The sequence below is a fragment of the Chiroxiphia lanceolata genome, chromosome 10 (assembly GCF_009829145.1).
Source record: "Chiroxiphia lanceolata isolate bChiLan1 chromosome 10, bChiLan1.pri, whole genome shotgun sequence".
Lineage (NCBI taxonomy): Eukaryota > Metazoa > Chordata > Aves > Passeriformes > Pipridae > Chiroxiphia > Chiroxiphia lanceolata.
This window is the reverse complement of record NC_045646.1, coordinates 825,402-842,128: the sequence shown is the minus strand read 5'-3', so window position 1 is coordinate 842,128 and position 16,727 is coordinate 825,402. Positions and strand designations below refer to the sequence as shown.

At 49.3% G+C, this 16,727-nt stretch overlaps 1 protein-coding gene across 1 annotated transcript in view; it reads right to left on the bottom strand.

Moving 5' to 3' along the window:
- Positions 1–624: 624 nt before the first annotated feature.
- ARHGEF26 (Rho guanine nucleotide exchange factor 26) overlaps positions 625–16,727 on the bottom strand; it is a 31,063-nt gene continuing 14,960 nt past the window's right edge. Inside the window, exons 7-15 of the mRNA XM_032698483.1 lie at positions 13,124–13,276; positions 12,599–12,728; positions 11,823–11,897; positions 10,440–10,529; positions 7,620–7,774; positions 4,775–4,972; positions 3,639–3,706; positions 3,386–3,490; positions 625–2,587 (exon numbers count right to left, since the gene is read on the bottom strand). Of these exons, the coding sequence (XP_032554374.1) occupies positions 2,445–2,587; positions 3,386–3,490; positions 3,639–3,706; positions 4,775–4,972; positions 7,620–7,774; positions 10,440–10,529; positions 11,823–11,897; positions 12,599–12,728; positions 13,124–13,276 (1,117 nt within the window). The 3' untranslated portion in view covers positions 625–2,444. The remainder of the gene's footprint in view (positions 2,588–3,385; positions 3,491–3,638; positions 3,707–4,774; positions 4,973–7,619; positions 7,775–10,439; positions 10,530–11,822; positions 11,898–12,598; positions 12,729–13,123; positions 13,277–16,727) is intronic.

The following is a 16,727-nucleotide window of genomic DNA, read 5'->3' as shown; positions in this document are numbered from 1 at the left end:
ATTACTATTTTTTTGCTAATGAAAATATTGTGCAGTTGCTGTAAGGGAAAAAAACCAACCCCAAACCCCTGAGGTTTTGAAAACTTGTTTATACAAATGTTTAGATAAATTGCTTGTTATGCCTTAAATTTTTAAGATCTCTTTGAGCTATGCTGGAATTTAAAGTGCAAGGCCAAGGCAGCAATAGTAGAGCAATCCCCCTCCTCTGTGTGCCAGCCCCAGGTAAGGTGTGCATTGTAATTAGTGCCACCTTGAGAACGTGATTTAACCCCGGCTCAGCCCTGCAGTGGTTGGACCAGGTGAGTGGTGCAGCTCCCTTCCCCTGAACTGTGGCCAAGTTATAAAAAGCAGAGGTAACTGAAGGCTGTTTTCCCATCTCCTGCTTCTTGTTAGTCTCAGCCATCAGATGTTCTCCCAGGCCTGTGTTCTACGCCATGGCTTCAAGGCCACACAGGTAAACTGGATCTGTGGCAGATGAAGTAGGACACAGGATGGTGCTATTTATCTTTACAGAACAGGAACATTTAAAATGTGACAGCTTCCCAAAGAGATTTCTTTGACAGGAATGACATTAAACAACTGGCATTTCAAGAAATGCCATTAAAAAAAATTCAAAGCTTTTTTTAGTACGGATTTAAAAGCATTTTATTGATTGTTGTCCTATAAAATCATAGAAGTCTTTAATTCCTGAAGAACTGTGTCCAACGATAGGAAAAATGAAAAATGTCTTTAAAAAACATTACAGCATTTTTGGAAAAACTAGGTATGAAAAATATATACAAGGTATTAAAAAAATCTGAATAAAATTAATGCCTGGATTTATACATTCAGTTATGTGTTAAACATCTGCCTGTATACAATAAATTTGTTAAAACAGTAGCAGTCTTTTTACTATGTTAAATAAGTCTTTGTTCAATTTACAGTTTCTGTCATTACTATTTTATCAGTCCTCTTTTAAATTAATTTACAAGGCTGTATAACCACTGTCAGACCGTCCAGGTAAGTACTTTTGTACAAAATTATTGCCTTCCTAATACAGTTTAAATTGTTAGAGACAGACATCTTTACAAACACCCAATTCACTCACCAATGAAATCAGCATATTACAGACTATAAAACAACCTCCAGCCCCTGTTCTGAGGCTGGGGAAGGCAACAAGAAGCAAGCCTTGGTACTACAAGTTGTCCCCTCGTTTGTAGTGAGCAGTATGTAGCTGCTGAGCCAGCAACTGGTCCTTACCCGGGTGAGGGTTTGCATCCCACAGTCCCACTGAGCTCTGCTCAGCCCGGGCTGCCCCGTTCTCACAGCAGGAGGGGCACTGGGGTGTGCAGGGCACTGTGAGCCCGGGGCAGCACCAGCACAGCTCCTGCCAGGCTGTTCCTCGGGCACTGCCCGAGCTCTCTGATGGTGCCACAACAGAGAGGAGACCTGGCACCCCAACCAAACTGTGCAGCTCTTCACTCTCCCTCTGCTGTGGATCCCACAGGATGATAAAGGTGCAGGTAAACGGAGTTCAGCAGAACATGGAAAGAATTGATCTCCAGTACTGAAGAGCAGAAACCCCCCAGTCCCAGACCAAAGTACTTCATGTTCCTGCGGCCCAGCAAACTCCTGCTCTGAAACAGTAACTGAAGCACAGGAGCTCGTTAAACACCTGAGGAAACCAGGAACAAATCGGCCCCATTTCCAGCAGTTACTCTCTGCTAAAATACCTGGGCCAAGATGCATCAGCACCACCTGCTTTTGCAGAGTGTGGTACCTTGGTTTTGCTTTCAGAAATCCTTTCACCCCTGCAGAACTAAAAGCTGCCTGACAGTGTTTGTTAGAGATCACTCCAGCTGGAGGCACAGCTCTGGATTCTTCTGGAGCTTCTGCCAGCATTGCTTGTGCCAAGGCCTGGGCTGTCCCTGGATTTGCACTGGAGAGGTAGGTTGGCCTTCCTGAAGTACAGAGCTGGTTATTCTAGTTCAGGTCACACAGGTTCTGACATGAGTGGGAAGTATCCCATTAACACCCTGGCTGGTACTGGGACTGTCCCAGTACAGCCCTTTGGGACACCCCCAGCATTGCTGTTCACCTCCAGCTTCATGGATGGGGCCCACATCTGCTGTCCTTTATCCTATGCAGCTCTGGGGAAAGCAAGTCAGGATGCTGAAAAACGGAGGGAGCAAGAATGGAAGGAGGCAAGGATGGAGCAACTGAAGCCAGAACTGGAACACGAGTGAGAAGGATGCAGAGCTGAGCTCCCAGGACACTGCTGGGAGCTGCACTCTGCTCCTGGTCTAACCAGGCTTCAGTTCAGAGCTCTGGGAAGGCAAAGTGAGGACGGACACGAGTATCCAAATATCAGTGCTCTGGTGAAGGGGGTGTGGGCTCCGGTGCCCCCTGTCCCACAGGGAGCCCCCAGCAGCGGGTGCAGAGCGTGGTGTGGGGACAGGACCATGCTACACGTTGGTTTCCAGCCCCAGCAGGCGCCCCATGCGCTCCATGTTCTTGTCCAGGGTGGCACGGCAGGTGATCTCCTTGGCACACTCCATGGGGAACCAGCCCCGCTGCCCGTCCCGCAGCCGCTCCCCCTCGTACCAGCCTGCAGGGACAACAGGGTACACACTGTCACCCCTCGCTGGCCTGCACTGAGGTGACACAGGCATCACACACGTTATGCACCTGCCTTGGCACTGAATAAAGGACCAGATTAAGATTTATACAGGCAGACTAGGGAAGAAAGTCTATGTAAAATGTATTACACAACTTCACTAGTTTTTTTATACTGTAATTAAAATATAATTTGCAATAATGACTATAATATTACTGCAATCTAAAGAGAGCAGTGACAGCATCTTGGATTTCATACGTAACACTTCGTAACATCCAGCTGGGATTTATCTCTCAAGTTCTGGCAGTGTCCTGCCTCCCTGAGCCAGCACATGGTGCTGTCAGTGGAGTCACAGGCATGTCCAGGCAAGAACCAGTTTTGATCTTGGGGTGCTTGATGCTGTGGAAAACCTCAGCAAACCCCCTGAGCCAGAGCTGTGCCTGTAGCAGGCAGGGAAGCCCAGGCCCTGGCACTACTCAGACTGGGGACGCTTCTCGTGGACAACCCTGGCACTCACTGGAGTGTCTGAGCTCCTCATTTTTAGATAAATGCAATTTCTTATTTGTGGACATGTCAAAACCAGGCAGCACACACGTTCTGCAGCTGGTTATTACTCTGCTCATCTGCTGCCCAACAGAGCCTGTCCTTTAGAAACCTGAACCCAGATGTCCAGGCTTTTCTTGGAAGCTGAACCTTTTCTCAGTTTAGGCCCATGCTATTAGGAACCAATTTTTTCCAGCTGGTTCCCCTGCAGAGGTGGTTATGACTGACAGCCAAACCTTCACTCACCATCATTCACTTTTTGATAAACCAGAACGACATCAGCCACTTGGAGGGACAGTTCATCGGCCTGCTTGGCTGTGTATGTCCTGATGATCTCCACCTGAGCCAGAGCTGGGGAGGAACAAGCCAGGCTCAGTTACACCAAGCTCAGAGCAGTGCACCTCATTAAAGCACACAGACCATTTATTTTTCAAACCTCCAGCGTGCACTTCCCCCGTGCCCCTCCCCTGGGCAGTCCCATCCCCGAGGGGTCACTCACTGGTCCTGTCCGTGTGCAGCCCGTCGCTGTCCTGCCCCAGCGCTGTGATCCACCGCGCTCTGTCACTCCTGCAAGGCAGCAAACACAGCCCCGTGTCCCAGATCTTGCTCTTGAGAGTGTCAGCACTGAGACTGCCCTTATTTCCTCCAGAGTCAGCACATATCTCCTCAGCACCTGGGAGTAACCTGGGTGTATCACCAGTGTGTGTATTTTGTGCCTTAGTGACAGGGCGATACAAAGGTCTAACCTAACCCCGGTTCTTTTGTCCTCGGGAGCCACACACCACATGATGTGACAAAACTGAACAACTGTGCTGGAAATCTTTGTGTCAGAGAAAACATTTCAGTTTTACCTGCACAAAACCCTGTTTCATAGACACTCTGACCCACCCAGCTTGGCCTTGGAGATTCCCTTCCCAGTCTGCTCAAAGTACAAGATAAGATTGTAAAAATAGGTAATTTTTAAATACAGGAATTCTTTTCAGCCTCTTCCTCTGAGTGATGATCTACTATTTATACTGCAAACAGTACAGAACAAATCAATAATAAATCTGAAGAACAAAATGTCTTTTCATCCAAAGCCCAGACAACTAAAAATGTCCTGCATTTTTTCCCCAATAAAATCGCATTTTCAAACAAGTCTGAATCATCTGCTGCCTTCATAATGAGTTCTTTCATAGAAAGCATTGATGATCTTTAGTTTCTTTCAGGGTTATTCTAAACTTTGAAAGCAAACCTAAAACTATCAATTTTTCCAGGCAGGGATATGTCTGGAGCTCTCCCTTTCATGTGTCTGTCCCGCCTCCAGCTTCCCCCGAACAAACAGACTCTCTCAGTGCTGGGGAGGTCGTGTGGAAGTTAATGGCCCTCAGAGCCACGCCGGGCACCCACAAACAGGACCCTGGTTGTTGCTGCTCACACTGCCCAGCAGAACAAGGACCAGGCTCTCCTCCTCCCACTGCTGCCCTGTCTGTACCCACAGCTCAGTGCCAGGGACTGGGCTCAGTGTCTGCCCGCTCCCACCCCGGGCCCTGGGACACTCCTGTTCCCGTCCTGCCGCGGCGGGACAGCCCTGACCCGGGTGAGGGACCGGACACAGCTGTGACAGCACCCGACGTTATTGCAGCCCCTACTCACTGAGTCTCTGCTCCCAGCAGCATCTCCACCCTGTCCCCCGCGTGGTTGCTGAGCACCAGCAGCCTGAAGAGGTGGGCGGCAGAGCCCCGCGAGTGCAGCACCGCGTTCCTCCCGGGAGAGCAGCCGGGCTCCTCCTCGCAGGGCTGCACCACCAGCTGCTCCCGCAGCGAGTGCTCCGTCACCGTGTAACTCTCCTCACTGCGGGACAGAGCGGCACAAACACACCCCGGGTTAATGGCTGGGGTTCCATTCAGGAGCTCTGGGTGCAAACACCATCACAGAACCCACATTTAATTCCAGAGTCCGGCACGGTTCTTCCAACACCTCACCTCCTGCCACTGTGTTTGGTGTGAAAACCAAGCTCTTATTGGGCTCTGTGGGGTGTGTTTTCACTGTTCTGCAAATTAAATACTGAAATGTTCTGGGTTTTTGCAGAACAGCTTTGTACGTGATGGGTGCAGAACATGCCCTGAATGAAACCCCTCCTGCTCTGCTGCTCTGAACCAGGGAAAGGTGGGTGGGTTGGGTGGGCTTTGTTTGGGTTTTTTTTAAAGAAACCAGTTCAGTATTTTAGTCTGGACAACTCCTGCTTAGCCAAGGACAGAACTGGGAATGCTACCATCGTTACCTGGAAGACTTGCATCTGAGAAAGAAATATGTAATGAATAATAAATGCATTCCTCGCTAATTATCAACTAGTTTGCACATGTGCACGGCTAATCATAACTGCATTTCTTACCAGTTAATCAAGAGAAACCTTTACAAACCCCTCCTACTCCTTACCTCCATTCCACAAACCAGTGGGATCAGCCAGGGCAGGGCAGCCCTCACCTTTTGCCCTCTGTGCCTCTGGTGCCCACACAGTGCCTTGTGCTGCCTTTGGTTATGGAATCCCCCTGGCATCCTTAGACAAACCACAGGATTGCAGGTAACGCTCCCAAGAGCGCTGACCCTCTGGCAGGTAACATTCCCAAGCAGCAGTGACCTTTGGAAGGTAACATTCCCAGGCAGCAGTGACCTTTGGCCTGCCAGCACTGACTGCTCCTGCCAAGATACTGCATTAAACCTTAGAAGTATTAAATCTTTTTTTAATGATATCTGAAAAAGAGTTGGATTGTGTCTACACACAGAAGGAGCTACAAGGACAATTGACAGACAAAACGTTCCCAATAAACTAAACGCTGGGCAGTGGGGAGAAGCTGCTCTCCAAAGCCTCGTGTACAATGACACATCCCAAGTTCCCATGTCCCCTCCTGGCCCGATCCCAGGGAGCAGCCCTTTGCCTCACTCCCTCCCAGGGCCAGTGTGACAGAGCAGCTGCTGCTGCCCCGCAGGTCAGAGCCTGTCCTGGCAGTGCCACCCCACAGCCCCGCAGGGAGCAGTGCACGGGGCCAGGACGGAGCCGGCGAGGATGGGCTGAGGATGGGCCGAGCCGGGGCTGCCCACGGACTCTGGGCAAGGACCAAACTGAGCCACTGCAGTGCTCACAAAGCTCTATTTTAGCACAAAGCGATGTCTTACTGCAATGTTAAGAATCTTCTGAAATGCAACTGCTCAAGGAAAAACACAAATATTTAACCTCAACTAGCAACCAACATTTCTGTCCAGTGCTGCAGTGCCGTGGCAACACTGTGGGTGGGAGCATAGAGCACCCAAAGCCCAAACTCTTTAACAAGCTTTGTCACTTGGGCAGGGGGAGCCTCCTGCTCAGGGTGTGGGGGGCTCAGAGCTATTAGTGCTGTTCCATCACATCCCTTCTACGGGGTATCCTGGGACAGCAACCGTGTAAGTGTGCCAGTAACACAACAGGTTCTGTCACCAGCCTCTGGGCCCAGCTGGGATATCTCCCTTCCAGCAGCTGGAAGGTGTTACAAATCCAAAGCCTGAGTTTGGATCAGAGCTGCTGTTACACAAATCTGGTGTGTGATCGGGACAGCGACAGGGACCAGTGAACAGGGACCAACAGGGATCAGGGACCTGCCACTGCTCCCCTAGCCCCAAACTGACACAGCACAGCAGCCCCACATTTAACCAGTGTGACCCAGCTCTGCAAAGAGCTGCCAGGCAGGGGATGAGGGGCTGTCCCACAAACATCCAGCACGAGCTTCAGTAAACACGGAATCTCAGACACCTTCACACCAGCACAGCAGACAGGGAGAAATCCAGGCACATTTCTTCCCAGCTTTAGAAAAAACCTCCACTTAAATAATTCTCCCCCTTCACTTTGGTTTCTCTTTGCTTAAATATTACCATTTTCTTCCCAAATGTTATATCATACCCCACTCCTCAAAATTTATTTCAATTACAGGTTTGCAGTCTCACAGAAGGGTTTGGCTGAACAGGCCAACCCAGATGCAAAAATAGTTCTTCAGAACAGTTCTCAGCCTCAGGAATAAGGTTCATTCCTCAAGTATTACCCAACAGCAGCAGCAGAGGATATAAATTCCATACAATTTGATTATTCTACACCTTCCCTCAAATCCAGTGATAAAAATGTAAATGGCAACTGCTGGAAGTTGTACCACATCTACTATGCTCAAAAAGCACCCAAGAGTGGGGAGCGTGGAGGGGAATGGACATTCCTGCTCCTTTATCCTTCCCAAACTTCTCCCTTGGCTAAGGCATCAAGAATGAGCTTTTTAACTGGCTTGACAGTTTGGAATTTCAATTGTGTTTGCCAAAAGTAAATCCTGTTTAATGAGCAGTTACTCGTCGTTTGCACCCAGGGGCTGATGGACAGAGACTCAAATAACTCCTGAACTCATTTCTCAGCCACCTCCGTGTTAGAAGTCAACGCTTCAAGGAGTTGAACACAAAGGCAGTTTTATACTGATGAAGCTCTTACCTCTTCTTCTTGGTGATGATGAGGACATCGTTGAAGAGGAAGAAGTAGACCTGCTGCTTAGAGGTTCTTTTGGAAAAAAGTCCAGTGTCTTCTACATATGCTGTTAATTCGCCCCTTTTCACCAACCACCGTGAAGAGGAAACCAGTGGAAAGGGCTGCAAGGCAAGAAAATCACATTTTAGTCCTTCAAATGTAGAGATATTTTTTTAAAAAAATCGGAGAATGGACTACGATGTATTTGGGGAAGATCCTTGAATAAACTCAGAGCTCAGAGATCACAAAGGGGTTACCACAGTTTAAGGGACCTCCAGCACTCCTACAACACACAGGTAACAGCTGCAAATACCTGGGAATCACTCGGGCACCTGATCATTGCTCATCAAAAGTAAAAATGAACAGACCTGACTGGTCACACTTGGGGTGGAACAGACTGTGAGACCTCCTGAGGGCAGTAAAACCGAGCCTGCCTTCCAGGAATGTGTTTGTGGAGAAGTGATGGCTCCTGAGCCACCTGTGCACACTGGACTGTGCTCCCGGTGCCTCCCGGCTCTTCCCGGAGCGCCGGAGACACTCCCTGTGCCCGTGTCACCTGGGACACTCAGCCACCTTCCCCCCCCAGCAGGTGCAGGTAGAACCTTCTTCCTTCCAAGGCTGTTACCACCCCACACCTCTGGTGTGTTCCCATGGACTGCTGTTCTCAATAGGAGTCCTTCAAGTCCTGTCCACCTCCATTTAATATGGAGTTTCTCTCTGGGTGAGGACCAACACATGCAGCAAAGCCACAGAGGGTCTGAGCTGCCTGATGTGAAGGTCTGGATTTATTTACCCAAATTATTCCCAACTGCAGGAGAAACAGAGCCCACAGAAAGCCCTTTTGTTTCTCTGTGCATGAACATGAAGGGTGATGTGAGACTGTGTGTCCTGGTCACACAGAGCCTCTCTGAGGCTGTGACACAGCCCAGGGAAGGGCCACGCTAATGAACACAGCTGCCTGTTTCCCCCTCACTTAAGCACCTCTCACATGCTTTTAAAACACCCCCTTCATGCAGCCTGTCAGCTCCTTCCCATTCTGCATGAGCTGCCTTTGTGCATCCCTTAATCCCTGTGCTGAGCCAACCCTGCCTGTACCTGCCCAGGGGGCTGAGCCAAACCCAGCCCAGCCGGGACTGTGACCCCGCTCCTGGAAGAACAAAACAGGAACTCCCGAAAATAACCCCCCACAACTTCTCTGCTGCTAAAGGTGAAAAGTTTAAGAACTTCTGAACCTTGATTAAAAACTCAGTTCTAGAGATGTGCCACGTACAAAAGTGACACAAGATCCGAGTTGCTTCTCTTGTGCTCCCATGAAATTCTCCACAGTTACATCTAACAAAATAATAAACAAAAATCTCCAAACACTCTGAGGCTGGGCAAGAACAGAAATACTTTAACTAATTTATAATGGTTATAAAACAGAATTACAGCCCCATGATGATTGGTTTACAAGCAAAAAATACTTTAAAAAGTTCTATTTGAGGATGAACTAAAAATTCCTCTAATCTGTACTCCAAGTGAGTTCATCCCATTTTCCTAATTGACTCTATTCCAGAGGCAGCTTGGTTTTACTTTAATTTTTCCTTAATTGCCAAAGGAGCACATCACGTGCACCATCTCCCCGCTACAGAAAACAGGCTCTCAGAACTGAAAAATGCCTTGAGCCCTGGCCAAAGTGGGGCTTCCTCTGCCAGCTGGCAACTCCCCCGACCAGACAGGGCCTGAGCCACCACAGGCTGCATTTGGGATGCACAAAGGAAAAATCTCCCAAAAAAGCACAGAAGGACAAAGCCCATGGAGCTGCTGTTGCTGCCCCAGCACCAGCATGAGCTGCTCCCCCAGGGAGGGGATGGACAGAGCCCCCATCCCAAGGGAAGGGACAGGAACCCCCGAGGGGCTCCTGGGATTGGGAACTGAGTGGAACCAGAGAGGGTCTCAGCCCCAGCACTGGGCTGGGCTCACCTGAGTCTGGTATCACCACTGTCAGGAAATGGCACTTGGCCGGAAGTGTTTTATTTGTTGTTGCTGTTGCTCTACATAAATATTAATACTGTTTCAATTTTTAGTCAAAATTTGAGAATAAAAATCCTTTGGACAAATTGAAAAACCTCTTTTTGGAGGCAGCGTTTCCCCCAAGCCTGACCCTTGCAAGAGCCACGCTTTTAAACCATGAACCTCCACTCACTACACGTCTGATAATGAAACAATCTTCTCTCAAAGGAATCTTCATTGTGTAACAGTGTCAGACACTCATGGCAGAAACGGGATTTCAGCAAACATTGAACAGAAAACAATAAATGTACTTGAAGAAAGATCTTCAACATCCAATAAACCCCCTGCTATATATGACTGGGTCTGCTCGCTATTCCTACCACAAACACTGACTGGAGATGATTTTTTAACACAAACCTGAGATGTTGTACCCTTAAGAGAAAGGACAAACATCCCCAGGATCCTTCCCTGGCCTGGAAGCTTTTTCCCAGGACATCTTGCCCATCAGGTACATGAGAACACCTCAGCACTGAGCAGCATCTCCTAATGCCAAAATCTTCAGAGCAGCTTAGTTTTTACAGCAAAGAATACTCTTATTTCAGTATGTATTCAAAATCCCTTGTGCTGTAGTGCCACCTTCTACTAGAAATGACAATACTTGACCAAAATTTTAATTTTTGTCCTGACACATCAGATGGTTTCTTTGCAAGAATCACTGTGGGATATGACAACGTGGTAAGAATTCCACTGCTCCCTGTGCCAATGAAAAGGTCAGAAATATCCTCCTGCCCATACCTTGATTTTGAATTCCAGCTGGGAGTTAATGGTGTACATCATCTCCGTCCTCTCCATCTTCCGAGCGCCCTCGTTGCACAGACGGACCAGCTGGGAATGAGACAGGGCTGAGCTGGGCTCAGGGACTGCACCAACTGCTGTTCCCTCAGGAAAGGGGCACAACCCCCCAGCAGTGACACTCCAGGCTGGGTCACCACAGGGGGTGTCCATGGGTGCCCAGGGCTGGCCCCACACCTGGCCCTGACCTCGAGACCCCCTGACCCCCACAGCCCCCCAGGACCCTGGGAACTGGTTATTCAGGGGCAGTGGTGCAGAGCCCAGCCCAGGTTCTGGCTGAGCAGGGCCACAGTGCTCTGCTCCAGGGGAATGATCAGCTCCACACACAGCCCTCCCCTGCTCCCAGCCACGCTCTGCTCCCACACACACACCCGGCAGCACCAGTGGCACCAGTCTGGGCTCTTTTCCCAAGTAATAACCAGTAATTCTGGTGTAAAACCCATCCCCAGGGGCCCTTCCTAAACACAGCAATGTGGAGGTTTTATGCCTCAGTGCTCCTCCCACCTGCATTATTATTGCACGCAAACCAGCCCTTTTCCCTCACAGTGCACAGGAATGTTCAAGGGCCGAGCTAATGTCCAGCCCCAGCAAGCAGAGAAGCAGCTTTTTGTTCTACTAAACAACACCCAGCACTTCCCATCTCACATCAGCCCATGATACACTACAGCTCCTGAAATGCTGAGACCTTGGGAGGCAAAAAAACCCAGTTTTCTTTTCATACCCCCACATTCTGTTTTAAAGAGGTGTCTTTTCTAGAATATAAATACATTAAGCAGATCAATTGGAATTTCCCAACAATTAAACAAAACAAGGGATAATCTGCTTGCACAGGTTCAGAGGGAAGGACCCATATTTGTTATCCAAGTCACTGTTGTTGTAATGTACAGTCTGTGCCTGGAAACTGGACTCCTGCTCATCTCCCACCACTGACTCCTGGCAGAAAACCCTGACTAGAGGAGAGCAGCTCTGAAGCACTGACAGCAGGGTAGCTGGTTCAGTTAAGCCTGCTCAGAAGATTCAGACTTTACTGTCAGGACACTGTTCTGGGGTTTGTGATACACACAGTCCACCCTGGGCTTTTTGTTGGAACAACTGGCATAAAACACAATAAATTTGTCCAACTACACAATGAAACAGGTGAACGATAAATATGATGAGCGATAAACATGAAAATTAATTCTCAAGTGACCAACAAAACCCCAGAGCAGCCACTTCTCCGGTGGGTTTCTGAAATGACAAAGGCCTGGAGGGCGATTCAGGAAGGAAAACAGTCAAAGCAGGAAAAATTCTGCAGAGAAAAATTTCAGTGAGCACTTATGAATGTACCTTGCTGACTTCTTTTAGAGCCTGCTTGCAGTTCTCATATTTTGCTGAATCCTTGGGAGTTTTCTGGCAAATGGTCTGAAATAAAACATCAGTTACTTCAGAGGACCAAGCAGCACAGACTGCAACCCACAGAGAACTCAGAGTCCATGAACAAACTGCCCAGGTGATCAAATTAATCAGTGTCCAATTTGCAAACCTACAGAACCAAATTATCAGTCCTGTCTCTGGCTCCTACCAGAGCTGGACTCTGAGCCTGGATCCCAGTCGGGTGTTCCAGCTCCTCCTCTGTTTCTGGCACCTCACCTGAACTGCCACGAGCCCTGGTGTGAACTGTGGCACCAACACTCCTGGCACTTCCATCACACTCCTGGGCTCCCCGGTCACTGCACAGGGAGGGACAGCTCAGTGCCACCCCCACACAGCTCCCCTGCCCTCGGGAATGGAGTTCATCCTTTGGGAATGGAGTTCCACTACATACAATTTCTGTGCTGGAGCCTCCTTGGTTTCAAAATTATTGTGACCTTTACTGTACAATTTTCCTATGAGAATGCCCAAATCTTTAACTTGTGAATGGGGGTCAGGAGCAGGAGGGACCAGTCACAGTCAACAAACAAATGCAGCAGGACTCCATAATCCACAGCCCAGGACATACAGCCCTGGACTGGCACAAGGGGGAAGATATGGAGAGACTGGAATGAACCAGGAATTGAATGTGAGAGCATGTGAACACTGAAGGAACATGTATCAAGGAAAAACAGAGAAATAGTTGTTCTCACATCCATCAGTAAGGGGAGACGAGTGACTCTCTGCATGGGAAGGATGAGGAAGGAGATCATGGGCAAATTCCTGCAATCCTCGTGGGACTCGATCCGGGACAGCACCTCCTTAAACGCTGGATTTGTGGCTCTGGGGGAAAAGAGGAAGAGGATTAAATGGTGTGTTTTTCCAAACAACTGTGCAAGTTGCCAGATCTCAAATAAATCCTGGTTTCATTGCCAGGGAAGTGTGATTTGCAGGAGCTGGATCACCTAAGCCTGGCACTGACACCAAACTCAGGCACTGCCGTCCCTGGCCGTGAGGGCAGACCCAGGGGAGCCCGCGGGACGCTGAACCCATGGAGGAAAGGGAACCAACCCTGTGACCATGGCAGGGTTGGGCTGTGCAGCCCAGCGAGTTCCCACTCCCCACTCCTTGCAGGAGCGTGCAGGGACAGCTCAGCCTGTCAGCACACGCTGGGAGCCACAGGTTTTGCAGCCAACTCCAGAGCCTCCCCCTCACTCCCAGCACCCCTGGGTGCTCACAGCAGCCTCTGCAGGGTGCGCTGCTGGTACACCTCGTTGGTGCAGTACTTCACGTAGGGGTCGAAGGAGGAGGCCGCGTGTTTCTCCACGATGTCACTGATGTCATCGATGAAGATGTTGTTCTGGTGCCTCGCTTCCAGCTCTTCAAAGAACCTGGGAAGAGGAAATGGGTTACTCACTTTGACAAGAAAACAGCGTCTTACTCTCATGGTATTTCCCGTTTCACCTGCCACGAGCCGGGACTTCACAAACTAATGACAACTGGAACGGTTGGTGACAGGGTGAGATCATCCCTCCTTTGGCAGGGCAGGGAGGGAAATCCTGACAGGACACAAATCCAGGGGTTGGTGTCCCCTGGCAGCTCAGCAGCAGTGTTGGCAGAGGCAATTCCCACTCTCCCAGTGCCAGAACCCAAACAGCATCACTGAGCTGGTCAGACCAGAATTTCCAGAAATGGGGTTGGAAAAGAAATGAAACTACTTCAAACACACATTAACACATTTCCTCTTGCAATTAAAGGCAGCACAACACCAGAAGTGCTCAACGAAATCAAGGTCTGTGTGACTGCTGAGCCAAGGACAAAAGCCATGGCTGGCAGAGGGGGACATGATGCTCATGTTCCACATCCTCCGACCCACCCCTGGAACCAAACACGGACTGGAAACACTGAAAATGGGCACAGAACCCAAAATCCTCAGCTGGCTCCTCCCCTAACCATGCTTGTTGTCCCACATGGAAGTCTCTTTGGCCTCTGGAAGCTTCCCACTCCTTTTGGCACTCCTAACTTTCCCACAGCACGAGCCTTGATTTCCACCACACTCGCTAGAAACCTCTCCCTGTTTGGGGAGTAAGAGCTCACACAGACCAGCTCTGCAGGTCCCCACAATTCCCCCCACAGCACACCAGTGCCACCCTCACACATGCAGAGCTGCTGACAATATCTCACCAGCCCTAGCCACAGCCTTTGTACATCAGGATTCACTGCCAGAATCCTCAACTCCCTGGAGTCAACGAGCTCGTTAAAAATTCTCATATAGCAGAGAAAACGTTAACTAAATACTTGGAACTCACGATCCTACATCAAGCTCAAATATTTTGAAACCTGTTTTATTTCATTTCAGCCCTTTATTCCATTTTCTCATCACTAACAGTGGCTCTTCAAATCTGTCACCTTTTTTCAAGTGTGCCACTGATGTTCTCCAGAGTCTGTTTTGCAAACACACCTCAAACCTGTGAGAGGAGGAGAACAGGAGGAACAGCAGCTGATCACCCATGTGTGTAGGAACAGGGGTTAACTAAGTTAAGGCATTTTCCAGAGGTAGCTGCTGCACTGAGTGGCTGCCAGGCTCCCACTGGGTCAGTCACAGAGTCAGGACAATCCAGGGGATTTTGTCCCATTTTGGATTTTGTCTGGTTTTGTTAAGTTTGGACACAGTAACTGCACATGCACTGGCTGATGTTTGTGTTGGCATTTCATGGAAAACAGGGCACCACAAAGAGGCACCACCTGCCCTACTACAGCTTCCCCCTTCCCTTCCCCTCTCAGTGGTGCTCTTTAACAGCCTTGTCACCTCTGAGGGGCAGAGTCCCCACACCCTCTGCCCCCCCATCCTCTCAAAGCACAACATATTCCAAGTTGTCACTGACTCTGCTGTACTGTGGATTTGGGTTGAGTGTCAGGACCAGCCCTAAGGGGCACATCCCACTCACTGCTCCCAGAGCTCCAGGGACACACGCTGAAGGGAAGAGTTGCCTCAAGTGTTACTGGGGTCCAAGAAGGTAAAAAAAACAAATAAAAAATGAAATAAAAGAGAGCCTCCAAGTCACAGAGTCTGCAATTTTTTATGAACCACAACAGATTCCCAGCACTGCCCACCAGGAACTGGGATTCCTCACTCTCTGCTCAGACATATTTACAGCTGGGAGAACCTCCCACTGCTGCCAATTTACTGTGCTCAGGAAATGAGGAAATCCAGAGTTTCCTGCTGGGTTATGGCATCCTGACAAGGTGTTGGACCCTGCTGGGCCACAACTTCCACTTTTAGAATTTATCTGGTGCTTCATCAATGACATCAGACACAGTCACTGTAAGATTCGTAAAAATCTGGGATAAAGAAAAAAGGGAATAGAGGGGCAGAGAGGAGCAGCACCCCCAAGTCCATCCCCCCAACACGTACTACAAGGAAATCACGCACTGAAGTTTGAATCAAAGGTTATCGTTTTTCACATCCAATCTGCTAATTCCTGGATACAATGAGTGAATCAGACACATCATAAACCCCTTCATTTATAAATTTAGGACATATTCTGTCACATCTCAGGACCGAGGGATGGAGTGATTAAATTCAATTTAACCAACTAGGAATTAGCTGTGCTGTGTGATGCTTTTTTTGCTGAGTACCAGAAGGATTTATTTAAAGAATCTGTTTCTGTTAATTCCAGAACTTTTCTGGTTGAGGTTACATCCAATTAAGTGCAAGTCAAACAGCATCACAGGACAGAATTTGATTTCCCTCATCTTGCCCTTATGTTTTTTAAAAGAAACATCCAATCTGTACCACTCCAGCCCCTCCCCTGAAGGCTGAAGGCCAAATCCAGGACTGCAGGTTTAGCTCATTCCCTGTTTGTTTGTGTCCAGCACAAGCTCCAGAGACAGCGGAGCTCTGGCAGTGCTGGTTCTGCCCTGTGTGACAACAGTTTCCTCCTCACAGCTCTGGTGGCTCCTGTAAAGGCTCTTCCCGTGTCTTTGGGCAGATCAGCTCCTGGAATGACCCCCAGGAACAACTTCCTGACACTTGCTCAGGCAATTCCCTCAGGCTGTTCATTCCTCCTCACTGGCACTGCTTTATCCAGGACCGACAGCCCTCAGCTCCTCGAGGACTCCCGTTAATTGGGGTGTTAATTGGGGTGTACAGCCGTTAATTGGGGTGTTAATTGGGGTGTACAGTCACAGACCCACAGCGCTCCAGGAGCAGCCCCAGTTCCCCACAACCCACCTTTGCAGGGCCCCAACAGCTCGTGCCCAACTGCCAAAGTCCCACCACAGAGTCCTGCTCCAGCACAGCCCAGGGTCTGTTCTGGCCAATGTTTCCCCTCAACATTTACTCTCCCTTCACCCCTGGATAACTGAGCAGGACTTACATTCCCACAAATACTGGATCCTACCATCTGCATATTCCAAAATTAGACTGCACTGGATTAAGAATTGTTGCTCAGTTTGTGAGGTTATCAGACCCAGTGTGTGACACAAGGCAGACTGTCCTGCAGACTCAGCTCATGCTGCTGCTGCCACATGGCCACCCAGGAACAGAAACAATCCACTGCAGTGGCTCTGCCCAAGGAAAGCTGAGATGTGAGTCCCAGGAACTGCTGAACCTCCACCCACTTTACTGCCAAAGGAACACCCAGATAAACACGGTCTATTTTGTGCTTCCTGCAGCAACAGTAAATCTAAATACTGGTGAGAGATCCCTAAGCTGCTCCCAGAACAGCCCTGCAAGCCCCACCAGCAAAGCTCAGTGGCTTCAGAGGGTCTGTGTGGGCAGTCCCAGAGATTGTGACCCCAGTGCTCTGCAGGAAGGGACCTACAGGACAAACACAGTCT